General features: G+C 49.7%; 1 protein-coding gene across 2 annotated transcripts in view; it reads left to right on the top strand.

The window, feature by feature from the left end:
- Positions 1 to 20,238, top strand: part of OLFM2 (olfactomedin 2) — an 83,539-nt gene that overhangs the window by 7,254 nt on the left and 56,047 nt on the right. Inside the window, exon 1 of one of the 2 annotated variants that reach the window (XM_054539622.2) lies at positions 14,863 to 15,181. The exons of the other annotated variant lie outside the window; for it this stretch is intronic. Coding sequence (XP_054395597.2) covers positions 15,047 to 15,181 — 135 coding nt within the window. The 5' untranslated portion in view covers positions 14,863 to 15,046. Of the gene's footprint in view, positions 1 to 14,862; positions 15,182 to 20,238 lie in introns of those variants that run through there. 2 annotated transcript variants of the gene reach the window in all.

Genomic DNA, 20,238 nt, shown 5'->3' with positions numbered 1-20,238 from the left:
CCCTGTTTACTCTTACTTTACACATAGTCCCAACAATCCTGGGCAGCTAGTAACTAGCCTTGCTTAATAGATGAGAACACAGGTGTCATTGCACAAGAAGAAAGAAACCAAAAGGCAAAGCCAGTTCAGCCATCAAATGAAATGGCAAATAGCTTCTCACTTTTTAGGCTCTAAGAGAGTCCTGGTGAATCCCAAGAAAAATACATGATGAGCACATGGTGAGCTGGGTTCTTTTTAAATTTTATTTTGTTTCATTTTTTTTAAGAGGCAGGGTCTTGCTCTGTTAACCAGGCTAGAGTGGAGTGGTGTGACCACAGCCCACTGTAGCCTCAACCTCCTTGGCCCAAGTGATCTTCCTACCTTAGCCCCTTAGCCTCTCAAATAGTTAGGACTATAGGTATGTACCACTACATCCAGCTAATTTTTCTTTTTCCTTTTTTTTTTTTTTTTTTTGGTAGAGATGGGGTTCTCACTATGTTGCCTAGGCTGGTCTTGAACTCTTGGCCTCAAGTGATCCTCTTGCCTCAGCCTCCCAAGGTGCTGGGATTACAGGCGTGAGCCACCGGGCCCAGCTAATTTTTGTATTTTTAGCAGAGACAGGGTTTCACAATATTGTTCGGGCTGGTCTCGAACTCCTGACCTCAAGTGATCCTCCTCGGCCTCCCAAGGTGCTGGGATTACAGGCATGAGTCACTGCACCTGGCCCAGATTGTTTCTGTTCCTAATTTCTCTAGTAATTTCTATGAGAAAGACACTGATAGAGGCACTCACTCACTCAGGAGGGACGTGACACAGTCCGCTCTGAATGGCTGTCAGTTGCCAAATTTGGGAGACAGATGCAGCAGACACATGGTACAAAGTGCCAGATGTCAAGAGTCAAGTGGGTTTCCTGGGGGAGGTGGCATTTGAGATGGGCCTTGAAGGATGAGTGAGTGAAGACTAGAGGGTGGACACAGAAGAAAGTCATTGGTCATGCTGACAAGACCTGGTGGGTTTACCCTTATTTTACACATGATTCTAACCATGTTTAAAAGAGGGGAAGGTTCTGGAAATGGAAACTAGGGTAAGTGTGTGGTTGATGCCTATGGTGGGTGCAGATAGGAGAAGGGAAGTGAGCTTGAAAAGGCAGGTTGTGATCTGACTGTAAAGGCTTCGAAAGCTGGGTTAAGGATTTTAGAATTTATTTATTCATTTATTTATTTATATATATTTTTTGAGACAGAGCCTTGCCCTGTTGCCCAGGCTGGAGTGCAGTGGTATGATCTCAGCTCACTGCAACCTTCCCCTCCCAGGTTCAAGCAATTCGCCTACCTCAGCCTCCCAAGTAAGTGGGTTAACAGGTTCATGCTACCACGCCTGGCTAATTTTTGTATTTTTAGTAGAGACAGGATTTCACCATGTTGGCCAGGCTGGTCTCAAACTCCTGACCTCGTGATCCGCCCGCCTCGGCCTCCCAAAGTGCTGGGATTACAGGCATCAGCCACCGCGCTGGACCTTATTTATTTATTTTTAGAGAGAGAGTCTTGCTCTGTCGCCCAGGCTGGAGTGCAGTGACGCGATCACAGCTCACTGCAGCCTCAAACTCCTGTGCTCAGGCAATCCTCCCACCTCAGCCACCTGAGTCACTGGGGCCACAGGCGTGTGCCACCATGCCCACATAATTTTTTTTGTTTATTTTTTGTAGCGACAGGGTCTCACTATATTGTCCAGGCTGGTCTTGAACTCCTGGGCTCATAGGATCTTCCTGCCTCAGCCTCCCAAACTGCTGGGATTATAGGCATGAGCCACTGCACTTGGCCTAGAATTTAGTGAGCTGGTAATAGTGACTCATAGAAGAGGTTATGCGTGTTTAAATGGAAGACTTTAAACATTTTTAATTGCGGTAAAATACACATAATATAAAATTTATCACCTTAGTCATTTATTTATTTATTTATTTATTTTTGAGACGGAGTCTCGCTCTCTGTCCCAGGCTGGAGTGCAGTGGTGTGATCTCAGCTCACTGCAAGCTCCGCCTCCCAGGTTCAAGCGATTCTCCTGTCTCAGCTTCCGGAATAGCTGGGACTACAGGCGGCCGCCACCACGCCCGGCTAATTTTTTGTATTATCAGTAGAGACGGGGTTTCACCATGTTAGCCAGGATGGTCTTGATCTCCCGACCTCGTGATCCGCCCGCCTCAGCCTCCCAAAGTGCTGGAATTACAGGCGTGAGCCACCATGCCTGGCCTAGAATTTCCATCCTTTTAAAGGCTGAATCATATTCCATGTATGGATATACCACATTTTGTTTATCCATTCATTCATCAGTAAATAGACACTGGGTTGTTTTCAGCTTTTTTTAAAAAAGTCTTAATTTGAGAGAGGAAGTGTCTCTCTATCACTCAGGCTGGAGTGCAGTGGCACCATCATAGCTCACTGCAACCTCTATTTCCTGGGCTCCAGGGAACCTTCCACCTCAGCCTCCCAAGTAGCTGGGACTACAGGTGCATGCCACCACGGCTGGCTAATTCTTAAATTTTTTTTGTAGAGATGCGGTCTTGTCATCTTGCTCAAGCTGGTCTTCAACTCCTGGCCTGAAGCAATCCTCTCACCTCAGCCTCCCAAAGTGCTGGGATTACAGGTGTGAGCCACTGCACCCGGCCTGGTTGTTTTCACCTTTGGGCTTTTTTGAATAATACTGCTATGATCATGGGTGTGCCAATATCTCTTTGAGACACTGAGTTCAATTCTTTTGTGTACGTATTCAGAAGTGGCGTTGCTGGGCCAGGTGCGGTGGCTCACCCCTGTAATCCAGTAATTGGGAGGCTGAGGTGGGTGGATTGCTTGAGCCCAGGAGTTTGAGACCAACCTCAGCAACATGGTGAAACCCTGTCTCTACAACAAATACAAAAATTAGCTGTGCCTGTGGTCCCAGCTACTCAGGAGGCTGAGGTGGGAGGATTACTTGAGCCCGGGAGGTCAAGGCTGCAGTGAGCCATGATTGTACCACTGCCTGGGTGACAGGGTAAGATCCTGTCTCAAAAAAAAAAAAGTATTGCTGGGTCATATGGTAACTATGTTTTAAGCTTTTGAAGAACTATGATAATGTTTTCTACGGCGACTGCACTATTTTACATTCCCACAAAGGGTTCCTATTTTTCCACTTCCTCACCAACACTTGTTATTTTTGTCGAAAGCGTCTGACCACAACGTTTTTGTCAACTGAATAATATATACATTTGTTTTGTTTTGTTTTGTTTAGACAGGGTCTCACTCTGTTCCCCAGGCTAGAGTGCAGTGGTGTGATCTAGGCTCACTGCAGCCTCTGCCTTCCGGACTCAAGCCATTCTCCCGCCTCAGCCTCCCAACACGCTGAGTAGCTGGGACTATGCACCGCCAGGCCTGGCTAATTTTTTGTAGAGCTAGGATTTCACCATGTTGCCCAGGCTGGTCTCCAACTCCTGGGCTCAAACGATCTGCCTGCCTCAGCCTCCCAAAGTGCTGGGATTACAGGCATGAGCCACGGTGCCCAGCCATAACTTTGTTTTATGTGTGTTTCTGTTTTAGAATATCATATATATATATCAATCATATCTATATATATACACACACACACACATATATATATATCACATATATATTTATTTTTTGATTCATTAACATTGAACTCCCGGCCAATAGCACTAGATCTGATGCCTGAATGAAGCTTCTGTAACACATGTCTTTTCTCCGTGACACACATCACAGCCTTCTTGCACTTAGAAACACTAGACTACACTTCAGCATGGTGCATGGGGGCCACTGAAGATAGCAAAGTCACCAATAAACAGCACAAAAATATGAAAAGCTTGGCACTAAATGGACCATAAAAAAGACACTTGCATGTAGTATCAGAGCTGGAGGAAGAAAGCAGAGTGTCTCCTTATTAGACCTCAACAGGGTTGGGTGACTGAGTATGTTGTCAGGCTGGGAGCAATGGTTCACACCTATAATCCCAGTGCTTTGGGTGGCCAAGGCAGAAGGATGTCTTCAGCCCAGGAGTTCGAGACCAGCCTGGGCAACAGAGCGAGACCTCCATTTCAAAAACAATTTGTTTTTATTATACTTTAAGTTTTAGGGTACATGTGTACAACGTGCAGGTTTGTTACATATGTATACATGTGCTATGTTGGTGTGCTGCACCCATTAACTCCTCATTTAACATTAGGTATATCTCCTAATAATATCCCTCCCCCCTCCCCCCACTTTTTTTTGTTTTGAGACAGAGTCTTGCTCTGTTGCCCAGGCTGGAGTGCAGTGGCGTGATCTTGGCTCACTGCAAGCTCCACCTCCAGGGTTCATGCCATTCTCCTGCCTCAGCCTCCCGAATAGCTGGGACTACAGGTGCCCACCACCACGCCCGGGTACTTTTTTTGTATTTTTATAGAGACAGGATTTCACCGTGTTAGCCAGGATGGTCTCAATCTCCTGACCTTGTGATCTGCCCGCCTCGGCCTCCCAAAGTGCTGGGATTACAGGCGTGAGCCACCGCGCCTGGCCTTTTTTTTTTTTTTTTTTTTTTTTTTTTTTTTTTTTTTTTGTAGAGACAGGGTTATTGCTCTGTTGCCCAGGCTGAAATGCAGTGGTACGATCTTGGCTCACTGCAACCTCCACCTCATGAGTTCAAGTGATTCTTGTGCCTCAGCCTCCCGAGTAGCTGGGATTACAGGCACATGCCACCAAGCCCAGCTAATTTTCGTATTTTTAGTAGAGACGGGGTTTCGACATGTTGGCCAGGTTGGTCTCGAACTCCTGACCTCAGGTAATCCACCTGCCTCAGCCTCCCAAAGTGCTGGGCTTACAGGCGTGAGGCACCACGCCCAGCTCTACAAAAAAAATTTTTTTTATTAGCTAAGTGTGGTGCTGCATGCCTGAAGTCCCAGCTACTTCGGAGGATTGCTTGAGCCCAGGAGGTAAAGGCAATCCCACCACTGCACTCTTAATTTTCTTTTCTTTTCTTCTTTCTTTTCTTTCCTTCCTTCTTTCTCTTTCTTTCTTTCTTTCTTCCTTTCTTTCTTTCTTTCTTTCTTTCTTTCTTTCTCTCTCTCTCCTTCTTTCCTTTCTTTCCTTCTTTCTTTCTTTTCTTTCTTTTTTTTTCCCTGAGACAGTCTCATTTTGTCACCCAGGCTGGAGTGCAGTAGCGATGATCTTGGCTCACTACAACCTCCGCCTCCCGGGTTCAAGCAATTCTTGTGCATCAGCTTCCCAAGCATCTGGGATTACAGGTGTGCACCCACCATACCTGGCTAATTTTTATATTTTTAGTAGAGACAGGATCTCACCATGTTGGCCAGGCTGGTATTGAACTCCTGACCTCAAGTGATCTGCCCACCTTGGCCTCCCAAAGTGCTGGGATTACAGGCATAAGCCACCATGCCTGACTACTCCACCCTGTTTTTAAACAAGAAAAAAAAAAAATCACTGTGCATGTCCACAAATGACCACAAATGCCCCAGCGAGTATTGATCTTAGAGTATAAACAAATTGCAATAAGTAGGCGAATTTGCCAATCTGGAATTTTTGAATCATGAAGCTCAACTGTATATACGTAGGAGTGGAATTGCTGAGTCATGGGGAGAAACTGCTGTATAGTCTTCCAAAGTTTCAGAGACTCTTCCAAAAAGTCAACAATGTACTCTTCCACCAGTAGTGTATGAAGTGTTCCAGTTGCTCCATATCCTCCCCAACACTTAGTGTTGTCTTTCTTTTTCTTTTCTTTTTTTTCTTTCTTTCTTTCTTTTTTTTTTTTTTTGAGACAAGGTCTCACTCTGTCACCCAGGCTGGAGTGCAGTAGCACAATCTCTGCTCACTGTAACCTCAACCTCCCAGGCTCAAGTGATCCTCCCACCTCAGCCTCCCAAGTAGCTAGAACCACAGGCATGCACCACCATGCCTGGCTAATTTTTTTGTGGAGACGGGGTTTTGCCCTGTTGCCCAAGCTAATCTGGAACTCCTGAGCTCAAGCAATCCACCCACCTTGGCCTCCCAAAGTACTGGGATTACAGGTATGAGCCACCGTGCCTGGCCTTTTTTTAGTTTTAGACATTCTGATGGGTGCCAAATAGTATTGCATTGTGGGTTTATTTATAAATTTATTTTTGTTTTTTTGAGTCAGGTTCTGGTTATGCTGCCTAGGCTGGTCTCCAACTCCTGGGCTCAAGTGATCCTCCCACCTCAGCTTCCCAAAGTGCTGGGAACATTGTGGGTTTCATTTACATTTCCTGATGATGAGTGATGTGCCTGATGATGAATTAAGTGCCTTTCCGTATGTTTATTGACAACTTGGATATCCACTTTTGTGAAATGTCTAGGTCTTTTGCCCACTTCTCTGTTCAGATGTCTGGTTTTTTCTTACTGATTTGTAGGAGTGTGTGTGTGTATCCAGATTTTACGTAGATACATATACATATTTTACATAACTATAAAATCAGGATATAAGATTTTTATTGGACATAATGATTGCAAATATCTTCTCTGTAGCTTTTCTTTTCTTTCTCTTAGTGGTGTCTTTTAATCAATAGAATTCCTTAATTTCATTTCATTTCTTTTTTTTTTTTTTTTTTTTTTTTGAGACAAGGTCTTACTCTGTTGCCCAGGCTGGAGTGCAGTGGTGCAATTACGGCTCACTGCAGCCTCGATCTCCCGGGCTCAAGCGATCTTCCCACCTCAGCCTGCCGAGTTGCTGGAGCTATAGGTGCACACCACCACACCCAGCTAATTTTTGTAGTTTTTTTAGAGACGGGGTTTCACTGTGTTGCCCAGGCTGGTCTCAAATTCCTGGGCTCAAACCATCCTCCCGCCCTGGCCTCCCAAAGTGCTGGGATGACAGGCGTGAGCCACTGCACTCAGCCAGGATTTCTTAATTTTAATGTAGTTCAGGCTGGGCGTGGTGGCTCATGCCTGTCATCCCAGCACTTTGGGAGGCTGAGGTAGGCGGATCACGAGGTCAGGAGATCAAGACCATCCTGGCTAACATGGTGAAACCCTGTCTCTACTAAAAATACAAAATAGCTGGGCATGGTGGCGGGCGCCTGTAGTCCCAGCTACTTGGGAGGCTGAGGCAGGAGAATGGCATGAGCCCGGGAGGTGGAGCTCGCAGTGATCTGAGATCACGCCACTGCACTCCAGCCTGGGCGACAGAGACTCCGTCTCAAAAAAAAAAAAATTTAATGTAGTTCAAATAATTTTTTCTTTCATGGCTAGTGCTTGTTAGTGTTCTATTTTAAAAACCTTTGCTTAGCTGGGTGCAGTGGCTCATGCCTGTCTTCCCAGCGTTTTGAAAAGCTGAGGCAAGGGGATCGCTTGAGCCCAGGAGTTTGAGACCAGCCTGGGCAACATGGCAAGACCCCATTTCTACCAAAAACAAAAAAAAATTAGCCAAGCATGGTGGCATATGACTGTAGTCCTAGCTACTCGGAAGGTTGAGGCAGGAGGATCGCTTGAGCCAGGGAGGTCCAGGCTACAGTGAAGTATGATCATGTGACTGCACTCCAGCCTGGGTGACGGTAGGCAAAACCCTGTCTCAAAACAACAACAACAAAATCCCAAAACAAACAAAAGAAAATTATAATTCTGTCTGTTGCATATGGATATTCTGAAGGTTAAATGAATTACTACATGTACTTTGCTGCAAATGGTGTCTGGAACATGGTAGTACTAAATAAACCTCAGCAATTATTGATATTTTTCCAACAGTTATGAATTTTTTACCACCCAGAAATTTCAAGGGAAATAAACTTTTTTTTTTTTTTTTGAGATGGAGTCTCACTCTGTTGCCTAGGCTGGAGTACAGTGGTGTGATCTCTGCTCACAGCAACCTCTGCCTCCCAGGTTCAAATAACTTTCCTGCCTCAGCCTCCCAAGTAGCTGGGATTGCAGGTCTGTGCCACCATGCCCAGCTAATTTTTTTTTTTTTTGTATTTTTAGTAGACACAGAGTTTTGCCATGTTGGCCAGGCTGGTCTCGAACTCCTGGCCTCAAGTGATCTGCCCACCTCAGCCTTCCAAAGTGCTGGGATTACAGGCATGAGCCACTGCGCCTGGCCCCGGAAGAAACATTTTTTTCAGTGGCTCACCAGCATGATGTTCACAGTGATGATGATGGGGAAGAGGGGACACTTTCTTGAGATATTTCTGCATCAGGATTAGCTGGCTGTGGTGCTGGTTTGAATAGAGGAGGAGGGATGGAGAAGGAGGGGTAAAAAGTAAATAATCTCTCATTTCTGACCGTGGGTACATCATTGCCAGGACCAGGGTGATGCAAGCAAGGAATCTTGGGCTCAAAATTTAAGGAGACACTTATTCTCGTGTTAGTACAGTGCAGGGCACCTCAAAGAGGGAGCTTGCAAGTAAAGTTTAAAAATGCCTCCCCCTTTTTGTACAGGCAGGGTCTTGCTCTGTTGCCCAGGCTGGAGTGCAGAGGTGCTATCATAGCTCACTGCAGCCTCAAACACTTGGGCTTAAGCGAGCCTCCCACCTCAGTCTCCCAAGTAGCTGGTACTACAGGGACATGCTACCATACCCAGCTACTTAAAAAAATTTTTTTGGTGGGGAGGGGCCAGGTATGGTGGCTTACAGCTGTCATCCTAGCACTTTGGGAAGCCAAGGTGGGCAGACCACCTGAGGTCAGGAGTTCGAGACCAGCCAGCCAACATGGTGAAACCCCACCTCTACTAAAAAAAAATATATAAAAATTAGCTGGGCATGGTGGCGTGCCCCTGTAATCCCAGCTACTCAGGAGGCTGAGGCACGAGAATCACTTGAACCCTGGAGGCACAGATTGCAGTGAGCTGAGCTCTCACCACTGCACTCCAACCTGGGCGACAGAGCAAGACTGTGTCTCAAAAAAAAAAAAAAAAAAGGCAGTGGTCCAGGTGTGGTGGCTTATGCCTGTAATCCCAGCACTTTGGGAGGCTGAGGCAGGAGGATCACTTGAGGTCAGGAGTTTGAGACCATCCTGGCCAATGTGGCAAAATGCCATCTCTACTAAAAATACAAAAATTATCCAGGCGTGGTGGCGCGCACCTGTAATCCCAGCTACTCGGGAGGCTGAGGTAAGGGAATCGCTTGAACCTGGAGGGGAAGGTTGCAGTGAGCCAAGATTAGGCCACTGCACTCCAGCCTGAGCGACAGAGCGAGACTCTGTCTCAAATAAATAAATAAATAGGAAGAAATGAGGTCTCGGCCGGGCGTGGTGGCTCACGCCTCTAAATCCCAGCACTTTGGGAGACCGAGGCGGGCGGATTACGAGGTCAGGAGATCGAGACCATCCTGGCTAACACAGTGAAACCCCATCTCCACTAAAAATATAAAAAATTCTCCGGGCGTGGTGGTGGGCGCCTGTAGTCCCAGCTACTCCGGAGGCTGAGGCAGGAGAATGGCGTGAGCCTGGGAGGCGGAACTTGCAGTGAGCCGAGATCACCCCATTGCACTCCAGCCTGGGTGACAGAGCGAGACTCCATCTCAAAAAAAAAAAAAGAGAGAGAGAGAAATGAGGTCTCACTACGTTGCCCAGGCTGGTCTCCAACTCCTGGCTTCAAGCAATTCTCCCGCTTCAGCTTCCCAAGGTGCTGGGATTACAGGCGTGAGCCACCATGCCTGGTGGATCTTCCCTTTTCAGCAGTTTTATGGAGGTATAATTTACAGAGCATAAAATTCACCTGTGTAAGCGTGCAATTCAATGACTTTTCGTAAATTTACAGAGTTGTGCGGCCATCACCCCGATCCAATTTTAGGACATTTTCATCACCCCCAAAACAGCCCCCGTGCCCATTTGCATTCCATCTCCACTCCCACCCCCACTTCCAGGCAATCTCTCATCTACTTTCTGTCTGTATTGATTTGCTCTCCCTGGACATTATGTATAAATAGAATCATAAACTATGTGGTCTTTTGCGTCTGGCTCCTTTTACTTAGCAAAATGTTTTTGAGGATCATCCACATTGTAGCATATATCAGGAGCATGTTCCTTTTTATGGCGGAATGGCATTCCATTGTATGGATGTACTGCAATTTGTTTATTCACTCACCAGTTGATGGGTATTTGGATTGTTTCATTCATTATGACCAGCGCTGCTATGAATATTCATGTGTAGGTCTTTTCATGGACATATGCTTTAGTTTCTCTTGGGTAGATGGAATTGTTGGGTCTTTAAAAAGACTTTTAGGGTCTGGCGTGGTGGCTCACGCCTACAATCCCAGCATTTTGGGAGGCTGAGGCAGGTGGATTGCCTGAGCCCAAGAGTTTGAGACCAGCCCGGGCAACATAGTGAGACCCCATCTCTACAGAAAACTTAAAAAATTAGCTGGGTACGGTGGTGTGCCTCTGTAGTCTCACCTATTCAGAAGGCTGAGGTAGGAGGATCACATGAGCCCAGGAGTTTGAGGTTACAGTGAGCTATGATTGCACCACTGCACTCCAGCCTGGGCAACAGAGTGCCCAGCCCCTTGCCTTAAAAAAAAAGATAAAAGAACTAAAGTGGCCAGGCGCGGTGGCTCATGCCTGTAATCCCAGCACTTTGGGAGGCCGAGGCGGGTGGATCTCTAGAGGTCAGGAGTTCAAAACCAGCCTGGTCAACATGGTGAAACCCCATCTCTACTAAAAATACAAAAATTACCCGGGCATGATGGCATGCACCTGTAAACCCAGCTACTCGGGAGGCTGAGGCACGAGAATTACTCAAACCCAGGAGATGGAGGTTGCAGTGAGCAGAGATTTTGCCACTGCACTCCAACCTGGGCAACAGAGCGAGACTCCATCTCAAAACAAAACAAAAAACAACTAAAGTAGGGTAAGTGGCACAGAGTGGTGGGGGGCTCAGATTGTAGATGAGGTGGCCAGGGAAGGTCCTTTGGATAAGATCACCATATCACTGAGGGTCTTGTTAGGGAAACAAACCACTCTACGTGTTTCAGAGAGGGGAAATGTAATACAGGAAATTGGTTAAGTGGGAGAAGAAAGAGTTGAGAAGCCACATGCGATGATGAGGAAATCCGGAATAAGCTACAGCAGAAAGCTACTGGAGGGACATGGCAAAGAGGGGATGTGATGAGGAAGGGACTCTTGGGGAGGAACTGGCACTATGGAGGAGGCGTAGCCACTGTCAGAAAACACCCTCCACCCCAAGCGGACACAGGAGAGAAACATCCTGGCTTCTGCCTTCCTCTCCAATCTCCGATCTCCCTCCAGTGGCTCCCATTGGATAAACCGAACAGGAAGCCAGTATGGAATGGAATCTGGGAAATGTAGTTTTCTGGGGGAAGGGCAGGGCATGGCTCTGACCCACACAATGACAGAGCAGAGATATAAATTAAATAAAGGACCGGGAATGGGGGCTCGCATCCGTAGTCCCAGCTACTTGGGAGGCTGAGGCAGGAGGATAGCTTGAGCCTAGGAGTTAGAGGCTGCAGTGAGCTATGATTGAACCACTGCACTCCAGCCTGGGTGACAGAGCAAGACTCTGTCTCTAAAAAATACATTAATTAAGTAAAGGAACAAGCCATGGGGCATCCTTGATAATAGTATTTTGTGCAGAGGGAACAGGAAGTTCAAAGGTCCTGAGGTAGCAGTGTCCCAGATGGAGCCAAAACCTTGAGAGTGGGTGATGGTCCAGGCAGAATGAGAGCGGCAGGGAACCTAGGACAAAGCCCTGAAAGATAGAGTTTTAGGGAGTAGCAGGAGACAGCGACGGCACAGCCAGAGAGGTGGGTGCAGAACTAGGAAGTGATAACGTGTCTCTGAAGTCAAGGGAAAAAGGAGTTTCAAGAAGGTGATGGTGAGTGGGGACTGACTGTGAGAATGACCTAATGAGGACTGGCATGAGGGTATGGACCTGGCAAATTGGCATCTGTGGTGAGAGGAGTTTTGGAAACGTTGGGGAGGTGGGAGGTGAGGAATTAAATGCAAGCAAGTGCAAACTCGAGCACAGACCACTCCTTGGAGAAGCCTGGATGCGCTGAAATAAGGCAGTTTCCCACAGTACCCATGGCCAGAGAGTGAGAAAGTTTGTTGGGTTCCAAATTGTCTAAGCCAGGAGGCCTGGAGCCCGGTTGGTCTTAGGGTATGAAATCAGACAGACCTGGTTTCAAAACCTGGACCCCCAATTCCCTGCTGGGTTCCCCTGATCTGGGTCCCTCTCCTCTCTGAGCTCAGTTTCCTCACCTGGAAATAGGGGTGTCACTGTACTGTTCATGGATGTTGCAGCAATTGTTAACATTGCATCTGCAAAGTGTTCAGCACTCATCAATGAAAGCTTTAGAACAAGCTGGCAAGAACTCATCTTTTTTTTTTTTTAGACAGGGTCTCACTCTGTTTGTCGCCCAGGCTGGAGTGCAGTGGCTCGATCTTGGCTCACTGCAACCTCTGCCTCCCGGGTTCAAGCGATTCTCCCACCTCAACCTCCCAAGTAGCTGGGATTACAGGCGTGCACCACCATACCCGGCTAACTTTTGTATTTTTAGTAGAGACAGGGTTTTACCATGTTGGCCAGGCTGGTCTCGAACTCCTGGCCTCAAGTGATCCACCCTCCTCAGCCTCCCAAAGTGCTGGGATTACAGGCATGAGCCACTGTGGCCAGCCTCAAATAATAACAGCAATGGTAGCTACTATTTGAAAAACTTACCATGTCCCAGACACTCGTAAAGTATTTTACAAACATCATCATTCCTTATTCCCCCCCTGGCTTACTCCAACTACACTGGCCTCCTTCCTGGTCCTCAAAGACTCCTGCCCCAGGGCCTTTGCACTTGCTGTTCCTGTTGCGTGGAACTCTCTTCCCCCAGATATCCAGATGGTTCCCTTCCTCACTTTCTTCAGGTCTCTGCTTAAACGTCCCTTTCTCATCAGGTGCCGTGGCTCACGCCTGTAATCCCAGCACTTTGGGAGGCCGAGGCGGGCAGATCACAAGGTCAGGAGATTGAGACCATCCTGGCTAACACGGTGAAACCCCGTCTCTACTAAAAAATACAAAAAATTAGCCGGGCGTGGTGGCAGGCGCCTATAGTCCCAGCTACTGGGGAGGCTAAGGCAGGAGAATGGCCTGAACCTGGGAGGCAGAGCTTGCAGTGAGCCGAGATCGCGCCACTGCACTCCAGCCTGGGCAACAGAGCAAAACTCCGTCATAAATAAATAAATAAATAAATAAATAAATAAATAAATCCCTTTCTCCAATCACCCTGTTTAAAGTTTACTTCCCCTTCCTCCTAATATCTTCTGTACTTTACTTTTTCCCCCTATTTCTTGACTGTCTCACCCCATAGAATATTCATCTTCACATCCAACCCGGAGGCTCACTCCTGGAATCCCAACACTTTGGGAGGCCAAGGTGGGAGGATCGATTGAGGCCAGGGGTTCGAGACCAGCCTGGGCAACATAGCGAGATGCCCATCTCTACCAAAAAAAAAAAAAAGAGAGAGAAAAGAAAAAGAATATTCAATTTCACACAGGCAGGCATTTTTGTCTGTTGTTCACAGTGCCTGGGACATAGTAGATGCTCAGTAAATTACCTGATTCTCAGGATGACCAAGCCCTTTACAAGTGTTAGGTCTCCACCACCCACTTTGCAGATGGGGAAACTGAGGCAGAGAGGAACAGTCATCCCTACAGGTCACACTTGCATCTTGGTGTTGTCCAGCTAAGAAAAAAGACGGTTCGAGACCCCCACCCCCCTCCCCGCTCATGCTTGGCGCTCCTCCCCAGCCAGAGCCCTCAGCCCCAGGCCGCCACCTGGAAAGGCCTGAGTCATCGCCGCCTCCAGACGGCGGCGGCCGCGGGCTGAGGGCGACGGCGGCGGCGGAGCGAGGTGATGCGGGGACGCCAGGAGGGGGCGTGAGTGCAGGCAAAACAGAGGAAATTAAAACCCGCCCGGCGCTCCTCTCCGCTGCCCAGCGGCTGCCGCCGCCGCCGGCTGGTGCGTGGGCGGACGGGTGGGCGGCGAGGGCACTGCGCTTCCCGCTCCCCCGAAGGAGCGGGCCGGGAGCGGTGTCCCCGGGGCCGCGAGGAAGGTCCGAAGCGTGAGTGCCCCGCCCCCACCCCAAGTTAAAGTTGCAAGTCGACACCCGCCCGGGACTCGCCTCCTAAAAGCTGCGTGCCGGGTCTCCGCGGTCCCTGGGTAGGAAGCTGCCCTTGGTTGTCGTGGGAACTCCTCCCGTGGCCGAAATGACCCCAGGACGGCACCTGCACCCAAGCAATTTCATCTGCTGGCCCTGGATCACGCCACCCTGGGGACACGAAATGACCGAGGGATCCCTAGAGTGCTCTCAGTGCCCGGGAAGGAAGCCCCTTCCCCCAGCTAAAGGAGACCCTTGGTGACCCAATTCATGGGAGCGCACGAGCGTGTCGCCCCCCACGCCCCCCAATGCCCGCTGTCCGAGGTTTTAGGTAGCCAGGGTGGGTGTCCCAACAGTAGGTGGGTGGGGACTTGCGACTCCGGTCCCCTGCCCTCTTTGGGTGGCCGGGGTGGGCCGAGGGCGCCTTTACGCGCGGGGTCCCGCGGATCGGGCTCGGAGAGGGGCTGCGCGCGGGAGGCGGTCCGGGAACACCGCCTAGCGGGAGGGGGCCCGGGAATACCGCTGGGGGGCGGGGCTGGGGAATGCCACCGCGGCGGGGGTGGGGCGCTTGGGGAATGCCACCAGGGGGAGGTCCCCCACCCCATGGAGAGGTCCCCGGCGGGGGGCGAGCGAGGGCTTGGGGTGGGGGGGTGGGGGCAGTCTGGGCGCCCCCCCGTCCCCCGCCGGGCTCCGGGCCGGAGGCGTGACGTCACGGCGGCTGGAAGTGCCCGGCGCGGAGGCGCGGGAGGGGGCGGGGGGCCGAGCCGGCGCTTTATAAGAGGAGCCCGCCAGGCGCGCGGAGCCGCAGCCCGCGTCCCCGAGACCCCCCCGAGCCCCGTCCCGGACCCCCTGCCCCGCAGCCCGCGCTCGTGCCCCCTCCCCCACGCTCCCCGGGGCGCCTGGGTGTCGAGGGACCGAGCGCCCCGCGGCGGGCCAGAGAAGGGACGCGCGGCGGGCGGCCGCGGGGCATGAGGCGGAGGCGCGATGTCGGTGCCGCTGCTCAAGATCGGGGCCGTGCTGAGCACCATGGCCATGGTCACCAACTGGATGTCGCAGACGTTGCCCTCGCTCGTGGGGCTCAACGGCACCGTGTCCCGTGCGGGCGCCTCCGAGAAAATCGTGAGTGGCTGCCGCGCGGGGTCGCTCCCGGGGGGCGTGGTGCCCGCGCCACAGCCGCTGTCGCCGCCGCAGCCCCCGGGGGCCCCCACCTGTCCCCCTCTACCCCTGTGCTTCCCACGACCCTGCCCGGCGCTCCTGGGTAGGGGACGCCCTCTCGGGGTTCCAGGGTCGGACTTGGAGGCAGAAGGAGCCCCGGGACCCCTAGCCACCTCCGCGCCATTTAGGATGGTTCTTGCTGTTATTATTGATTATTATGATTATTAGTGAGCAATGTCTGAGCGCCAATAGCGTACCAGGCTCGCTCCGGCCCCAGGGCGGAGGCGACAAGGGCTGCAGAATTGAGCTGAGTCCGGGCTGAGTAGGGTGCAGCGGGAGGAGGGTGAGACTCGGGGATTTAGAAGGAACCTGTCTCTGAAAGGGGAGGATCGAGGGGTTTCCGAGTGTCTCCACCTTCAGGGTCTCTGCCTGGTTGCGTCTGGGCGTCTCTGAGTAGTTCTGTCTGAGTCTCTATTCATTTCCCCTGCTTTGCGTCTCTGGGTCTCTTTCTATTAATATTTCTGTCTTTCTCTGTCTCCGTCTCCGTGGCGCTGAGAATTTGTATCTCTTTTTTTCTCTCTTTTTCTCTCCCCTGCACCCCTTCCGCCATTCTTGCCTCGCCATGTGCTGAATATTTATCCCCATAACTCACCCTCCCTGGGAGGTAGACGGGGCGCAGACTGGGGCCGGAGCTGACACTGCCTCCAGGAGCTCCGGGATTGCGCCTTCCCATCCCATCCCCCTTTGAGGCTTTATCCTCCAGCTTCCCCACTACAGAGCTTCCCTGGATCGGGGAAGAAGGAGAGAACTCAGTGGGGTTCTCCCCGTGGTGTCCTGGGGAGAGAGGGGAGGGGTTTCCTTCATTGCAAACTTCCCTGGGCCTCCTCCAGATATGCCCCTCCCCTCCCACTCCTCAACCCCTGGTAGCCCCACCCCTGTTCCATCTGTTTGGGGGGCTCCTCCCAAATCATCCCCCAAACCCAGGCTGTGATGCCTGGGGCTCCCTTTCTTTAGCCCCAACTTCACCAACCCTCCCTTGCTTAGCCCCAAATGGTCATCCCGCAGCTTCTTTCTCCTTGCTGGGAGCAAAGAAGAATTTGCTCCCTAGGGTCGAAGGCAAGGGTATGTGGTGGTGGTGGGGACACCTGAGAAGGCTTTGTCCAGCACCTGGTGGGGGTGGTATTGGGCTTGACACAGGTGAGAGCTTTCAGGCTAGATTCTTAGACTTGGCAGCCAATGTGTGAGACGGTGTGTTTCTGTGTGTCTGTCACATCAAGTGTTTATTATTTGGGTATGTCCTGGTGTGTCTATATGTGTGTGTTTTGGTGTGTATATGGGGGAATGGGAGTGGAGAAAGTTTATGTGCACTGCCGGCATGGGGTCCGGTGTGTGTTCCTGTGTGTGAGGGTGCATTCCAGAATGAGTGTGGGTGTGTCCCTGAGTGACTGTGCTTGGGTGTGGACGTATCTGCATGTGTATCTGCAATTGCCTGTCCTTGACTATGGGTTTGCCTGTGTTAAAAGATTGCATGTGTGCATATGAGTTTGTTATACACAAGTATGATACAGGCTTCTTGCCATTGCTATCTGAGAAGGGAGAGAGATGGTATCTCATTGAAATCAGAAGCCAAATTTCCCTCCACCACCATTGAAAGCAAGTGAGTCTGTGTATATGTGTTCTATGCAGGTGTGTGTAAATGTGTGCATATGGTGTGTCTGCAGAATGTATACATAAGTATGTAAGAGCATGTCTATGAGTTATGATTTTGTGTGTGCATATGTATCTGTGCAAACGTGTGTGCAAGTATCTTTGCATATGTGTGGACAGGTATGTCTTTGTAAGTGTGTGCATATAAGTGCAAGTGTGGATTTATGAAAGTGTGTGTGTGTGCCTGCCTTGTATGCATGCGTGTAGGGTGCCCTGTGTGCTGTGTGTTTTCTGTAAGTGTGTATGTGTGTGTGCAGACCTGATCTCCACTCTGGCCCATTCGTAGCTAACAGCATCTTCATCCAATGCTTCCATGAATTCACCTGCTGAAAGCCAATGGCCCTCCCATCCCTGACACCCCATCCCTCAGTCTCATTATACTTTGTCAAAAGGGATCTGAGAAGTGAGATGTTAAGGTACTCAGGGTGAGGGCTGGGAGGGGACTGTGACATGAGGGTGTCCATTTTGGGAGTCTGAAAGACCTATGTTGGAATCTAGATTTTGTCCCCAACTTGCTCTATGACTCTGGCCAGTGCCTTTGTCACTCTGAGCTATTGTCTTCTCATCTATAAAATGGGAATGATGTCTTACCTCACAGAATTGTTGTGGGTAACAGAGATCTGCGTTCAAATTCCCATCCTTCCACGCTTCCATATATCACTTCATCCATCCATCCATCCTTCCGTGCATCTATTATTTCATCTATCCATCTATTTTTACGCCCATCCTTCCATCTGTCTTGCTATCCATATCTCCATTCATTCATTCATCCAACCACCTGTTATTCCATCAGTCTATCCATCTATCCATCAATTATTTCATCTACCCATCCATTTTCTCTCCATCCATTCACTCATACACCCACCCACTATTCCATCTGTCCATCCATCTGTCCATCCATCCTTTCACACATCCATCTCTTTATCCTTCCACCCATCTCTTTTCATCTATCCATGATGCATCATTTGTCTCTCTGTCCTTTCATGGATCCATTCTTCTATCCATCCATCTCTATCCATGCATTCACCAATCCCTCCATCCATCCATTATCCATTATCCAACTATCTCTTTTTCTGTCCTCTGTGCATCCATCCTTCCACCATCCATCTGCCTCTCCGTCCATTCATCTATCCTTACATCCATTGTATTTATTCCACAAAACTATTTTTTTAAGAGGTAGAGTCTCACCATGTTGCCCAAGCTGGTCTTGAACTCCTGGGCTCAAGGGATCCTCCTGCCTCGGCCTCCCAAAATGCTGGGATTACAGGCATGAGTCACCAGTGCCCGGCCTATTCCACAAGACTATCAAGTGCCTTTTCTATGTCAAGAATTTTTATGTTTGAAAACCCCCAGCTCAGTGCCTAAGATAGCAAATGCTCAGTTAGTGATAAAATTTTTGAGTCAAACATATCTGGGTTTGAATTCTGGCCCTGTAATTTACTAGCTGTGTGACTTTGGGGGAAATTATTTAATTTCTCTAAGCCCCAACTTCCTTATTGTTATTATTATTAATATTATTATTTTTAGAGAAAGTCTCACTCTGTCACCCAGGCTGGAGTGTTGTGGTGCCATCATAGCTCACTGACATCTGGAACTCCCAGGCTCAAGTCATTCTCCCGTCTTAGCCTCCTGAGAAGCTGGGATTCAATTTCCATATTAGTCAGGGGGAATTTAGAGTCTTTATGAGATGGTAAGATCCTTGAAGACGTCTGTGTTTTGCTCACTACTGAACCCTAAGGTGTGACGCACAGTAGGCCTACAATAAATATTTGTCCAGTGACTGAATCCACAATCACACCTTCATAAGGATTTGTGGATTCCTCCTTCAAACAAAAACAAATAAATAACGGGCACATAGTAGGTGTTTAGTAAGGAGGGGTTGTTTTGTTTACCCCTCTAGCCAAGCCTGGAATAAACATTTCTCAAGTGTCTAAATCCATTTCACCTTCCTCAGGACTGGGGAGAACAAATGGAAAGTGACCAGGCACATAGTAGGTGTTCAGTTAGGAGGAGATGTCGGAAGGTTTAGCACCCCAACGTGGGGGAGGCTGAGGGGTTCAGGAAACGAAGCAGTATGGATTCCCAAAGTCAGGAGGCAGAAGGTTGGATGCTGGTGTTTGGCTTTAAAAAGGAACTCAGTGGTGTGGTGGCAGTGAGCGTAGAGCCTTGGGGGTCCTGCTTCTCTCTGGCTTCCTCCTCCTGAATTGCAGAAGCAGCTTAGCATTCCTGTGGTTATAGACCATCTCTGGGAAGATGTGGGGAGGAAGCTGCCGCTACTAGCTTTGGCCAACTCCCAGCCATAAACCATCCCTGTGGGACGGGAGCCTTCAGCGGAATGGCTTCTCACCTGGGGATCATAAATCCAGGACCAGACTAAGAGCTGTCAGCTGTATTGCCAGCCACGGCCATCATTTCGGGGCCTGAAGTGAAATACCTGAATCTTGTATGTTATACCCTTAACCATCGCCTCCACCTGGGGGGCTGGAGAGAAGGAAGGGGAGATGGAGGAGGGGTGTGCTATTTGAGGGGGACCTTTTGCTTTATGGGACGAATAAGGAGGAGCTGAGCAGTTCTCAGCAAAAGGCTCTCAGAGTGGCACTGTGGCTCATGCCTATAATTCTCAAGCTTTGGAAGGCAGGGGTGGGAAGATTGCTTGAGGCCGAGAGTTCAAGACCAGCCTGGGCAACACAGCAAGATCCTGTCTCTACAAAAAATTAAAATAGGCTGTCCACAGGGGCTCACATGTGTAATCTCAGCACTTTGGGGCGTCAAGGTGGGAAGATTGCTTGAGGCCAGGAGTTCGAGACCAGCCTGGACAACATAGCAAAACCCCAAAAGAAAATACATTTTTAGCCAGGCACGGTGGCTCACACCTGTAATCCCAGCACTTTGGGAGGCCAAGGTGGGTGGATCACCTGAGGTCAGGAGTTCAAGACCAGCCTGACCAACATGGTGAAACCCAGGGCTCACACCTGTAATCCCAGCGCTTTGGGAGGCTGACGCGGGCAGATCACGAGGTCAGGAGATCGAGACCATCCTGGCTAACATGGTGAAACCCCGTCTCTACTAAAAATACAATAATTAGCTGGGCATGGTGGTGGGTGCCTGCAGTCCCAGCTACTTGGGAAGCTGAGGCAGGAGAATGGCGTGAACCCAGGAGGTGGAGCTCTCAGTGAGCTGAGATTGCATCACTGCACTTCCAGCCTGGGTGACAGAGCAAGACTCTGTCTCAAAAAAAAAAAAAAAAATTAGCCAGGTGTGATGGCAGGCACCTGTAATCCCAGCTACTTAGGAGGCTGAGGCAGGAGAACCCA

The sequence above is a fragment of the Pongo abelii genome, chromosome 20 (assembly GCF_028885655.2).
Source record: "Pongo abelii isolate AG06213 chromosome 20, NHGRI_mPonAbe1-v2.0_pri, whole genome shotgun sequence".
In the NCBI taxonomy this organism is placed as follows: Eukaryota; Metazoa; Chordata; class Mammalia; order Primates; family Hominidae; genus Pongo; species Pongo abelii.
The sequence above is the reverse complement of the archived record's forward strand: the minus strand, read 5'-3'. Positions and strand labels throughout refer to the sequence as shown.